At 45.6% G+C, this 13,806-nt stretch overlaps 1 protein-coding gene across 1 annotated transcript; it reads left to right on the forward strand.

Moving 5' to 3' along the window:
• Window positions 1-200: 200 nt before the first annotated feature.
• LOC137323924 (UDP-glucuronosyltransferase 1A1-like) lies at window positions 201-9,489 on the forward strand. Its single transcript, XM_067988013.1, has 5 exons — window positions 201-1,460; window positions 1,609-1,740; window positions 4,922-5,009; window positions 6,528-6,747; window positions 7,805-9,489. Exons 1-5 carry the CDS (start codon window positions 609-611, stop codon window positions 8,091-8,093), a joined length of 1,581 nt encoding a protein of 526 aa, XP_067844114.1. The 5' UTR covers window positions 201-608; the 3' UTR covers window positions 8,094-9,489.
• Window positions 9,490-13,806: the final 4,317 nt, after the last annotated feature.

Below are 13,806 nucleotides of genomic sequence, written 5' to 3' on the forward strand. Positions count from 1 at the left end.
ATTCCTGAAGCTGTAGAGAAATCACATAACTGGTGCCAGTGTTTTGTTTTTCCAAGGTGAATGTTAAAAAAACAGTATCAAAATAGCTGCTTGGACAAGGTACTAGATAGTTTTGCCATTTTTGAAACCGCAGAATGGCTAAGCTTCTTCAAGCATTAACAGGTTAACTTTGAATCTAATAGTATGTTTCTGAGCGATCTCCCGATTAATCATTAACCCTTTTGTTTCATTCTGGAAACAAATCAGAGTCGTTGCCAAAGTCACTCTTGATCCTTCATCTTGAGAGCCATTTACTAACGCTTTGTATAACATAAGCAGGAGTTTAAAAGAAAACACCTAGAAAACCTATGCGAACAGTATTGTTTATTGCGGTCAGGTACAAAAACAGCTCATTGTCCAGAAGCAATTAAATGAATTGTCTGCAAATGGTTAAAAGCTGATGTTGCAACCAATGAATCTGTGATTAGTACGATCCCTGGCAGCTATGTGTAGTTTGTGTCAGTTGGCAGTTACTTGAATCCTGCGTGAGTTGGACCTGAGCCAGCACACATTGAAATAAGATCTTTTTACGGCCACTGAGCTGTAAAAAAAAGTTTTCATTTTGTAAAATGGCTTTCACTTCTCACAAACTGCATGTGGTGGGATGTCTGCTATTTCTTTTCGTGTCTCTGTGGAGAGTGTCTGATAGCGGGGACCTTCTCGTGGTGCCTTTGGATGGAAGTCATTGGTTAACCCTCAAAACTCTGATTGATGAACTTGGGAAAAGAGGTCACAATGTGGTCGTTGTTGTGCCTGAGGTGAACATGCATATGGAACCATCCGCTTACTACACAACAAAGATGTTCCCAGTGCCTTACAGCAGGGAAGACATGGACATCATCAGACCAGAGATCCTCATCAACGGGTCTTTCTTTGAAAGAATCAGTGTTGTATTTCAAAAGATAAAAACTCTCAGGCAGTTCTTCCTGACTACCTGTGAGAGTCTGCTGTACAACACAGAACTGATGCAGGAGCTGGCTGAGAGAAAATTTGATGCTTTACTGACTGACCCTTTCGTTCCTTGTGGTGCTATTGTTGCTGAGTATCTCTCGCTGCCCACTGTGAACTTGCTGCGAGGAATTCCTTGTGGTTTGGATTATTTCGCCACTCAGTGCCCCAGGCCATGCTCATACGTGCCAAGGTTTTTCACAGGGAACACAGATCGAATGAACTTTTTCCAAAGGACAAAAAATGTGCTGGCCAGTTTAACAGAACCACTGTTGTGCCATTTTATATATTCACCTTTTGAAGATCTGGCCACCAAGTTCCTTGGGAGAGAGGTGACACTGGTCCAACTGCTGAGTCGTGCTTCCATCTGGTTAATGCGGTTTGACTTCATATTTGAGTATCCAAGACCTCTGATGCCAAATATGGTCCTAGTTGGAGGCATCAATTGCAAGGAGAGAAAACCTTTACCTCAGGTAGGAATGGCACTGAACAAATAGATATAAAGTTAGAAACTTTTCTAATTTCGTCTTTTAACTGTCTTTTGATAGCAGAAGCTAAGTAAAAGGGGAGCATTTCAATGTATCTTCACTGTGAACTAAAGCTCCATTTTGCATGTCCCAGGAATTTGAAGAATTTGTGAACAGTTCTGGACAACATGGTGTTGTGATCTTCTCCCTGGGATCAATGGTATCAGAATTGCCTATTGCGAAATCCATTCTTATTGCAGATGCATTGGGACAAATTCCCCAGAAGGTGAGTGAGGGGAAACATTGAAGATATATACTTAATTATTAAAAATGATTTATACAGGATAAGAAAAATATTTTTAAGATAAATTAGAACTCCCCTGATAGTTTACAGATGCTTCTAAGTCAGAAGGTTATGGGTTCAAGCCCCATTCCAGAGATTTGAGCACAAAAGCTAGGCTGACACTCCAGTGCAGTACTGTAGGAGGTGCCGTCTTTCGGATGAGACATTAAACCATCCTGACTGCCCTCTCAGGTGGACGTAAAAGATCCCAAGCCACTATTTCGAAGAAGTGCAATGGAGTTCTCCCCTGTGCTGTTTGGCCCATCGTGTCTGTGCCAGCTCTTTGAAAGAGCTGTCCAATTAGTCCCACTTGCCTGCTCTTTCCCTATAGCCTTGCAAATTTTTCCTCTTCAAGTATATATCCAATTCCCTTTTGAAAGCTGTTATTGAATCTGCTTCCACCACCCTTTCAGGCAGTGCATTCCAAATCATAACCACTCGCTGCATAAAAAAAATTCTCCTCGTCTCGCCTCTGGCTCTTTTGCCAATTACCTTAAATCTGTGTCCTCTGATTGCTGACCCTTCTGCCAGTGGAAACAGTTTCTCCTTATTTACTCTACCAAAACCCTTCGTGATTTTGAATGCCTATATTAAATCTCCCCTTAACCTTCTCTGCTCTAAGGAGAACAATCCTAACTTCTCCAGTCTCTCCACGTAACTGAAGTCCCTCAACACTGGTACCATTCTGCACCCTCTCCAATGCCTTGACATCCTTCCTTAGGGGTGCCCAGAATTGGACACAATACTCCAGCTGAGGCCTAACCAGTGATTTATAAAGGGTTAGCATAAATTCCTTGATTTTATACTCTATGGGCTCGATTTTAGCACCCGCGATCGGGTGCGTTCGTGGCGGGGGGCTGCGAAAATCCAGGATTCCCGGGGCAGGTCTGGAGCCTGGCTCCAACCCGCCCACTTCTGGGTTCCCCAGTGACGCGCTGACATGCACGTGCAGCCCCCGAATGTGGGACTCCTGCCGGCAATTAAAGCCGGCGGGGTGCCACTTAAAGTACTTAAACAGGTACTTCAGGTTGTTTACAGACCTGATTAACATGATATTTTAGGAGGGGTGGGATTTTGCAATGAACTGAGACTGTTTCCCGTACTGAGGGAAATACTCCCAGTTGAAATGGACGTGTTGCAGCCACCAGCCTGTGGCAGCTGCAAAGGTCCATTTGACAGCTGGGTGGGGGGGGGGAGACCCTCACTCATTGCAGGAGGCCACTCTGTCACTTTGGACAAAGTTTGGCCTCCACCAGCCTCCTCCTACCAATAAAATTCACCAACTTGCACACTTATCCCGGTGTCCAGACACATTTACCTACCTTGCGGACCCCCTCAGATGTACATCTTCCGGATGGGGTTCGCCGTAGCTGCAGTCATGACCTCCTCGGAGGGCGAACAGCCTCATCAGCCTCGCCGGCTGCACCGTCCACCTCTGACACGTGGAGCTCCACAAAACAGTGCTGTGACACATCCACCTGCACAGCAGAAGGGAGGGCAACCGCAGAGAGAGATGCATCGCAAAGGGCACTACCCGCGGCACAGGGTCTACAGACCGAGGCTCAGCTTCCTGGACCTCTCTGAGCAGCAGTGCACATGGAGGCTCAGAGTCACTCGACATGTAGTCGTGGACATCTGCAGCCTCCTTCATGCTGAGCTGCTCCCGGCTGGCCCAAGCACTATCTTCTTACCTGTCGCTGTCAAAGTCACCACTGCCCTCAACAACTTCTCCTCCGCATCCTTCCAGGGTGCCACCGGGGACATCGCCGACGTCTCTCAGTCGTCTGCACAAAAGAGCCCTGCAAATACACCTACACCCACTCTGCAGTGACACAATGGGTGGCATCAGTTATGGGTCTTCATAGTGATCCTCAGGAAAGGGCATTACTGCACAAACCAGACAAGATTCGCAAAGACATGGCAGTAGTGGTGATAATATAATATGTTATGTGAGTTGATCAGAAATTAAATATAAGTAAACACCATGACAAACCCTCAAACACCCTTGTGCATCCCCTTCATGCTCACGACATGTTTGCCTTACGCTTCCTACTGACCATATGTGATGCATGCCCTGTGGCTGCAGCACAGGTAGTGGCAGGTTGAGTGAGGCTGACCGTGAAAGAGATGCATGAGAGGGTGAGTATGAGATAGAGCCATGAGACTGTATGAGGATTGGGTTGAGTGGTAGTAGTGGGATGAGTACTGGCGAGGTGAGTAAGTGCAGGTAAGATGAGGATGAGCTTTGAGTGGGTGTGAGGGGTGATGTGATAGAGTAGTGTTGGCAGTGCAGAAGGAGATGTGGGGTGAGGGCAGTGATGTGGCAGACGGAGTGTAGGGGAATGAGTAAGTGTACTCACTTCGGCTGACTTACTTAGGTGATTGAAGTGCCTCCTGCACTGTATGCAGGTGTGCGATATGTTGGTGGTGCTGGTGACCTCCTCTGCCACCTTGAGCCAGGCCTTCTTGGTGGCAGAGACAGGCTGCTTCCTCCCACCTGCCGGGGGGAAGATCTCTGTCCTCCCCCTCCTCCTCACCCCATCCAATGATACCTGGAGTGAGGCATCATTAAATCTGGGAGCAGCCTTCCCCCTGGGCTGCTACATGCTGTAATTTTTCCTATCTTCTGCAGCATCAGTCAGTGGAGGACTTCCCCTTTAAATAGGGCTCCTCCAGCTGACAGACCTTACTGCGCATGCGCAGTCCGCCCGCCGCGCAGCTTACCAGCGGGAAACCCGGAAACACAGGTAGGTGGCTCCAATTACCCTGCGATTGCATGCGGAGCACACTGATTTCACCGGGCGCGTTACCCATGCGCCCAGTCGACCCCCCCGCTGAGAACCCGCCGCCCTGCTAATATCGAGCCCTATGCCTCTGTTTATAAAGCCAAGAAACCCGTATGCTTTTTTAACAGCCTTATCGACTTGTCCTGCCACCTTCAAAGATTTCTGTATGTAAACCCTCAGGCCTTTCTGTTCCTGCACTCCCTTTAAAAGTGTACCATTTAATTTTCTCTTATCTCTTCACATTCTCTTGTTCCTTTTCTAATTCACTCTTTCTCTTGTTCTGCCTCACTTTCTTCTCCTTTTATGGTAATCCAGCGCTGTTGTCTCTTTTGTTAAAGGTCCTGTGGAGATATACTGGAGAGATTCCTACTACACTGGCACCAAATACAAAACTAGTAAAATGGCTACCACAGAACGATCTGCTAGGTAAGATACTAAGATGTCATTTATCTCGACGTACCAAAATGGTTGCTCAATGGGCAGTGCGCCCGGGTTAAATAAATGTTTTTCAGATTGGCGAATGTGAGCCTTGGTCTGCCCCAGGAATCCATGCTGGGATCTCTCTTGTTTTCCAGTAATATAAAATAATTTAGACTTTGGCACAAGAGGAATGATGTTGGAATTTGCTGATGATACCAACTTAGGGGCAGAAAGAAAGTAAAAACTTGCATTTATACAGCGCCTTTCATGACCTTAGGATGTCCCAAAGTGCTTTACAGCCAATGCAATACTTTTGAAGTGTAGTCACTGTTGTAGGAAACTCAGCAGCCAATTTGTGCATAGCAAGGTCCCACAAACAGTAATGTGATAATGACAAGATAAAGTGTTTTGGGGATGTTGGTTGAGGGATAAATATTGGGGAGGACACCTGGTGGGGGGGGGGGACCCCCCTGCTCTTCATCGAAAATAGTGCCCTGGGAGGGCATTTGGGCCTCGATTTAACATCTCATCATCTCATCCGAAAGACGGCACCTCCGATAGTGCAGCGCTCCTTCAGTAATAACACTGGAGTATCAGCCTAGATTTTGCGCTCAAGTCTCTGGAGTGGGACTTGAACCCACAACCTTGTGACCCAGAACGTTAGCCTGTCCAACAGCTTTAAAACCTCAAGCCCAATTTCTAAAGATGGTCATATATTCTCAGTCTAGCGTTCGCCCGCGAGTGATGGAGTATGTAGACTGTATAGCCTGGCTTTACTTTGGATTGACAAATATCCAATCTGTTTTTGCTGCAATGACTGGGTCAGGTGATCTACCCTCTCCCTTGAATTAGTGAGCTGTTAACTGGAAAAACAGACTTATTAGCTGCCTGTTTTAGACATGATGTGGAGATGCCGGTGATGGACTGGGGTGGACAAATGTAAGGAGTTGCACAACACCAGGTTATAGTCCAACAGCTTTATTTGAAATTACAAGCTTTCGGAGCTTTGCTCCTTCGTCAGGTGAAGTGAAGAGTTACATAAAGGCACAGCATATATAGTCAGAGAACAATGCCTGGTGATTACAGATAATCTTTCTAACTGCCCTTTATCACACCTCGGCAGAGAGATAATCACAGCAATCAAAGGAGTCAATGGTGTTCAAACAGGTTAGTCAGGGAAACATTACATCCAAGAATACTGAGGTGGGGTCACCAGGGGTCAAATGTGGCAGATGTTGGGATTTGTATTAAAAACAGATAACTTTTTTTTGCTGGAAATCACAGCAGGCCTGGCTGCATCTGTGTATGGAGAACAAGCCAACTATGACTTGAGTCTTAGGCAGTCTGAAAGATTTCTAATTTGTTCAAAATCTATGAAGTGCTGTTTGAATCACTTCACTGTTTTCACTGCCTAGCTCCATTCTGCAGCAGGTTGGATTAATTATTGAAAATAACTGTGTAATCGAGCTTTCAATAGGTCTCAGTGATGTTTGACTCTGTTTGTTTCACCCTTCTGTGAACCAGGACATCCCAAAACACGAGCCTTCATCACCCATGGAGGGACCAATGGAATCTATGAGGCCATCTGCAGTGGTGTGCCATCTGTCATGTTACCATTATTTGGGGATCAAGGATATAATGTACAACGCATGGTAGATCGCGGTGCTGGTGTGGACCTGGATATCGAAAAAATGAGCTCCCATGATCTAGTTAATGCATTAAACACAGTTATCAACGATACCAGGTCAGTAAAATGAACAATTCCATTCTATGCTGTATTTTTACCTTAAAAAGAGCTCTGTAACAAGGGAGCTCGCTGATTTGATCTTTTAAAAAAAATTACAGTTTGGAATCAGACAGATTGATGATAGCTGCTTTGAATTTAATGGAAGCTGTTCTTTGAATGTAATAACCTCCTCCATCCCTACAACCCTCTGAGAACTCTGCGCTGCTCCAACTCTAGCCTCAAGTGCATTCTCGCCTTCCTTCGCCCCATAATCAGCGGTGGTGCCTTCAGCCATCTAGCCCTAAGCTCCAGAATTTCCTGTCCAAACCTCACCTCCCTTTAAGAAGCTCCTTAAAACCTACATCGTCAGCTGTCCTAATGTCTTCTTCTTGGCCTGTTGTCAATTTTTTCCTGATTACGCTCCTGTGAAGCGCCTTGAGATGTTTTATTACGTTAAGGGCGCTTTATCAATGCTAGTTGTTGTTGTTGAGTAAATCAGATATCATTGAGGGCTACCTGAGAGAAAGTTTGCAGCAGATTTCTCTATCCATTTCTATGAAATAAAATGTGTTAAAAGCTAGGCACAAGTTCCCTTCCCACCAATCCTGTGTTTTGAGTGGCTTTAGATGTGAATCTCTGAGCTTTAGTGAGGTACCATACCCCATTTATATTTGAGCATCAATCTTCGGGCTCCCTAGTAGATACCCAGTTCTGATATGCAGTAATGCTCTTTTAAAAAAAAATGTTTCCCAGTTTCTCTGCATCAGTGTAAATCTTGATAAATTCCTTGCCCAGTTCAATGTTCCTCAAGGGCAAGTGACTACAATTTTCTCCCCCTATTATATTGTTCTCCTAATTATGGTCCGTTCAGCACTGCTTCACCATGCTGATTTACAAAGAGACCTCCAGTTTAACTTTAATGGACAATTTTGAGATGAAATACATACTTGGTTCTCTAGGACAGACTTTGGTGACAGCCTGTTTTATGTCCTCTGTACCTAATGTGCTTTGCTTCTTTCTCCTAACGCTGCTCCTATCCATTTGAAAATAATTTGACTTTCCTTTTCTGTCGTAGATACAAAGAAACCATGATGAAGCTGTCTTCACTGCACAATGATCGTCCAATCGAGCCAGTGCAACTTTCTGTCTATTGGGTGGAATTTGTTCTGAAGCACAGAGGGGCAGAACATTTACGTCCCGCAGCTCAAGAGCTTAGCTGGATCCAGTACCACTGTCTGGATGTCATTGGTGTGTTTCTTGCCTCTGTGGTGGCCTCCATGTGGTTAATGGTTAAGTGTTGTTTGTTTTGCTGCAAGAGATGTTTGTGTGGAGCAAAGAATCAGATGAAGAGCAAATCAGATTAAAATGGACATTAATCGTTCCCATCTCTAAATATGTGAAGAGTAACCTTGTCTCTGTAAATGGTTGAAGGGTAACGTAATCCAATTAAAACAGTTAAACTCTGCTTATTCCTCCCAGTCCATGAATGTCAGCGGGGGGAGAGGACAATCAACATTGCTTGTAGCACTTTGTGCATTTGGATTCTCTTTGTTCTTAGCACTATATGTATGTTGGATTTTGAATGTTCAGAAAATGAGTTTCTGATCTAAATTTGAACCTAAAAATCGTAAGGGTGAATGAAAGGATTTTGAGCATTTAGCAGCTGTTTAGACCATGTAGTGATTGTTAATGTTGGCCACTTTATACTTTGCAAGGCAGTTTAAAAACTGAAATAGGAATGTGAGTCAGCAGCTTGTTGATTAAAGCATCATGGGCTCGATTTTAAAAAGGCGGTGGGATGGCAGCGGGAGGGTGCGCGGCAAACCTGAATGATAAAAACTTATGTTCCCCACGCGATCACGACTTATTGGTGCCCCTTAGCCTTGTTTCTGGGTTTTCTGTCCAAAAGCTGCGCAATGGGCGGTCTGCGCAACTGCATGACAGGCTGTCAGCTGGAGCATCTAGATTTGAGATAGTGTCACAGGGACATGAGGGAATCTCTGAGATAGTGTCACAGGGACGTGATGAACTGTCTGAGATAGTGTTGCATGTAACTGCGGAAATGTCTGAGATAGCGTCACATATAACTGCGGAAATGTCTGAGATAGTGTCGCAGGTAACTGCGGAAATGTCTGCGATGGAGAGAAGGCTAGCCTTCGTTGAGCTTCAAGAACGGCTCACAAATGAGTCCATTCAGGCCCTGATAATGGCCGTTCAGGCTTACAGTGAACAACATTCTGCCGCCTTAAATAGGCAGACAGAAACTTTACAACTGGGCTTCCAAGGCATCATACACATCCTCCAAACTGTGTCCAGCAGGGTGGTAGGAGTGATGTGGGCCTGGTCCAGGAGAGGGATGATGGCGAAAGGGACATGGAAGTGGGGTCACCACTCAAAGCACTGCCACCTCTCACCCGTTGCCCCCCTCTCAACCAGTAACCACAATGCTGCCTCCTCTCCAGGTGGCCGAGTCTGCCCCTACACAGATGCAAGTGGAGCAGTCTTTGGAGGGACCCTCACGGGCTCCAAAACCCAGAGGGCGTAGGCCGAAATCATCTAAGCGTCCGGCCATGGACATGAGCAACCTGCCACTCCCTCTGCTGCAGCCACAGGGGATGCACCACGTAGAAGTGGTAGGAAGAGAAAGGCTAAGGATTTGTGATCACGAAGGGTATGCACAAGGGTGTCTGACAGACTGTCATGTTTTTCATTTAAATTTAGTTTTTGTTAAAGTCACATTAAATGTTATCTTTCTCAACACTACTGCCTCGTCTTGCCCATTCTTGACTGGCTTTTGTGATAGCGCCCTTTCATGTGCTTCATCATGAATGGTGACACTTGATGCCACCCAGTGGGTCACTTTACAGTGGGTGTATGTGTAGTTGCAGGACTGTTTTGTGCAGGAGATGGGGGGGGTGGGTGCTAGTGTTGGCGCTGCTCTTTCCAGGCGGTATGAGGACTAGATTCTTCTCACTTTCTGATCTTATGAGAACCGTTCACATATGAGTGACTCCCTGGCCTCATGAGCAGCCAGGTGAGACGCTGCTGTACCCATGGGTTCGTCCTCCTCCTCCTTCTCTCCTCCTCCTGCTCCTGCTGCACTGCTAATGCTCCTATTCAATGTGGATGGCAGATGTGGATGGTGGATGAGGGCATGGGGCCTCATCAACTGCACCCCTCTCTGTTGCACATGTTGTGCAGGACACAACACACTATTCTCGCTGGTACGTATTGAAGTGCTCCCCCAGAATGATTGAGGCACCGAATTTGCATCTTCAGCAGTCTTATCGCATGTTCAATTATAGACCTGGTGGTGATGTGGCTATCATTATTTTGACGCTGTTGCTCAATGATGGGGTTCTTCAGGGGTGTCAAGAGCCACGTGTGTAGGGGGTATCCCTTGACCCGAGGAGCCAGCCCTTAAGAGTGTTCGGTGCGTCGAAGAGGCTCGGGATGTTGGATTCCCTCAGAATGAACGAATCATGGCAGCTGCCAGGGAATCTGGTGCACACGTGAAGAAATCTTTTGTGATGGTCACAAACGAGCTAAGCGTTGATTGAGTGATAACTCTATCTGTTGATGATCAGACCTGGCTCGTGTGGAGGTGCTCGGATTGCTATATGCGTGCAATCAATTGCACCTTGTACACGTGGGAAGCCAGCCACAGAGAGGAATCCCACTGCCTCTCTGTCTGGCTGAGGTCATCGATGGGAAAGTTGATGTATTGCGAGGCCCTGTGAAACAAACAGTCGGTGACCTGCCTTATGCACTTGTGTGCAGACAACTGAGAGACCCCGGCGATGTCACCGGTGGCACCCTGGAATGATCTGGAGGCGAAGAAGTTGAGGGCATTGGTCACTTTAACAGCAATAGGTAATGAGATACCACCAGGCCCAGCTGGGAGCAGCTCTGCATGAAGGAGGCTGCAGATGTCTGCGACCACCTGGTAACTGACTCTCAGCCTCCGTATTGTTGACCGGAGGTCACCGATTATGGTTACTGGCTTAGTACACAGAGGAGAAGAGTCAATTCTCTCTTAACTCTCAATTCACTTTATTCACGCCGTTAGATCATATACATATAGCTTATACATCTGGTTAGATATAGGCATGCAGTTTTCACCAGGTTATACAGTATTATACCCAAACTAGGATCTAAATGCACACCCACTAGGTTTCTCTGACACTCCCTGAGTGGTCACAGAATATAAAGGATAATACCCGAAAAGGAGAGCTGACACTGGCCAGGCGTTCCGTTCTCTCTCTCTCTCGACGTCGTCTCTATGTCCCTGACGTAGGGTCTTCCACTCCTGCGATGGTTGGTCTCTGGAGTCTTCGCTCTGCCACCACGCCTCAGATCCTTCATTCTTATTCCGAATCTTATCTCTTCAGGCTGTGCTGTCTCTCTATTTCGTTGGTTTATGCTTTCTCGCTTTTGCCTGGGACTTCTCCTCATTGGCTCTGTCCCGAGGACTTAGGTAGCATTACCTCATTACTCCTTTCTTAAATAAGGACTGTTGTCTTATCACATTTTCTTTGTCTTTCACAAAACTTGGTTAATTCAAACCGGTTCCAGGCAGCTGAGGCCAGTAACTGAACCCAGGTTACTTTAGTTCAAAAGTCGTTCCTGCCTGTATGTATCAGCAGGTTACTGCAGCCCCTAGCCAACAGTATGCACTGCTCCTCAGAGTAGTCCAGGAAGCTGAGCCTTGGTCTGTAAACCCTCTGACGAAGGTAGTGCCTCCTGCGACGTTGCTCTCTCTGTTCCTCTTTGTGCTCTTGTGCAGGTACCTATGGCGCAGCACTGTTGTAGAGGTACAAGTGGCAGAAGTGCACACCTTGCCTGGTGAGGATGGTGAAGTTGCTCGTCCTCGGATGTACTGGTGAATGCAGCCATCGCGCCCCCATCCTGATGGTGTCAGTTTGAGGGGGTCAAAAAGTTGGTAAATATGTGTAAACAGAATAATTCTGAGTGGAACCAAGAATTTTCAGTCTAAACACAAAGATCTCCCAGCCAAAAGTTTGTCTGAGAGAACTGAGTGCCTTGCTGCAATAATTCACCTTTTATCACCATCTGTCAAATAGGGATTTAAATGGCCAAATAACTGCCGGCTGAAACACGATTCATTCCCCAAAGCGTGTTTCACACATCGCGGGAAACACGCTGAGGCAGCTTTGAAATCGCTAGCCTTCACTCTTAATTAGGTTTATGTACAGTTCAAGTACTTTAAGTACTTGAATTACTGCTTTAAATATCACCCTGCCGGCTTTAATTGCCGGCGGGTCTACTGGATTCGAGAATGGTGCGTGCACCCAGATGACACTGGGATGTGCGCGTTCTTAGGCGTGTTGGAGCTGGGATTTCTGCCCGCTCCTGGAAATCCCAATTTTCTTTGCCCCTCCGCCCCCAAAGCACCCACAGTTCTGTTTTAAAATTGACCCCCATAACTCTGCCTAACAAGCAAAGATCTTTATTTTCAGTTTTACTGATTTTTGTCTGAAAGTTGGCAGGTTCATCAAATTCTCATCCTCAAAGTCTTGAGATGTTTGAGTTTAATGAGATTTGGTTCTGTACAGATTTCTTAATTGCATATGGAAATGAATCACACCAGACACTGTGATGCTTTCTCTTACTGCCCCTATAGTACACCCCCAAAGGTATATTTTATTTTGAAATGTATTTTGTATCACACAAAGGATATCTTTACTTACTAGTCCATCTCCTGTGGTATTGATCTAGGTTGGAAATAACAGGATTGGACGAATGAGCATGTGCAAAAGGTGAGGAAGTTCCAATATGTGTGACTGAGGCTGAATTTGAACTGCGGGACAAAAAAATGGGAAATTTGTATGGAGAAATAAAACGTAAAAAGAGAAGGCACAAAAAAAAATAAAAGGGAGGCAAAGTGAGTCAAGGTACCCCAAAAACAGATAGGCTGGTGGAAAGAAACCGTAGTGTAGGAATATGGAACACCACAGAAACTTAATGTTCTTCATTTTATGGGGAAATATAAAAATGTTATGGATTTGTTATTTGATAACTATTGTTTGTAAGACTACATATTTATCTACATATTTTTGTCCAATACTAACAATTTTTTTAATACAGAATACCTCTGCACTTTTTTTTGCATTTCCTGCTTCTATTTCCAACTATTGATAATGTAAGAGCCACTGAACACTTTGTTTTGTCAGAAATAGAAATGGCAGCTGGAATTACTTTGAAAAAATAAATGCAGTAACAGCTGACAGATTTATTTCTGAACAGAGCAGCCACTTCCCTATCCAAGTCCCAGTACCAGACATTGGCATTTACCTGAAGATTGCTCACAAAAACACGGAATAAAACCAATCCAGCCAATTGCTGCTCTATCAACCTGCTCCCGAGTAAAGTGTTGGAAGGAGTCATCAATAGTGCTATCAAACAACATCTACTTACCAATAACCTGCTCAGTGACGCTCAGTTCAGGTTACGCCAGAGCCACTCAACTCAGGCCTCATCACAGCTGTGAACCAGACTCAGATGCAAGAGCTGAATACCAGAGGAGAGGTAAGAGTAGCTGCCCTCAACATTAAGATAACATTCAACAAAATATGGCACCAAGAAGCTCTGGGAAAATTGTATTCAATGGGGGCCAAAGCCTTTAATGGCTAGAGTCATACTCGACACGAAGGAAAATGGTTATAGTTTTTAGAGGCATCGCTGCCTGTTGACATCGCTGCAGGAGTTCCTCAGGAAAGTGGCCTTGGCTTAATCATCTACAGCTGCTTCATCAATGACCTTCCATCTGTCATAAGGTCAGGTGTGGGGCTGTTGATTGCAATGGTATTAAGAGTCACCAATGACCAGAAGCTTAACTGGACCATCCATATCAACATCATGGCTTCAATAGCAGGGCAAAGGGTGGGTACACTGCAACAAATACGTTCATCTCTTGACTCCTCAAAGCCTCTCCACCATCTACAAGGCTCAAGTCAGGAATGTGATGGAATACTCACCACTCGACTAGATGGGTGAAGCCGCAATAACACTCATAAATGAGGGAGAAGGGAATAGAAGGATATGGGGGTAGGCTGG

Source organism: Heptranchias perlo, chromosome 7 (assembly GCF_035084215.1).
Source record: "Heptranchias perlo isolate sHepPer1 chromosome 7, sHepPer1.hap1, whole genome shotgun sequence".
Classification (NCBI taxonomy): Eukaryota; Metazoa; Chordata; class Chondrichthyes; order Hexanchiformes; family Hexanchidae; genus Heptranchias; species Heptranchias perlo.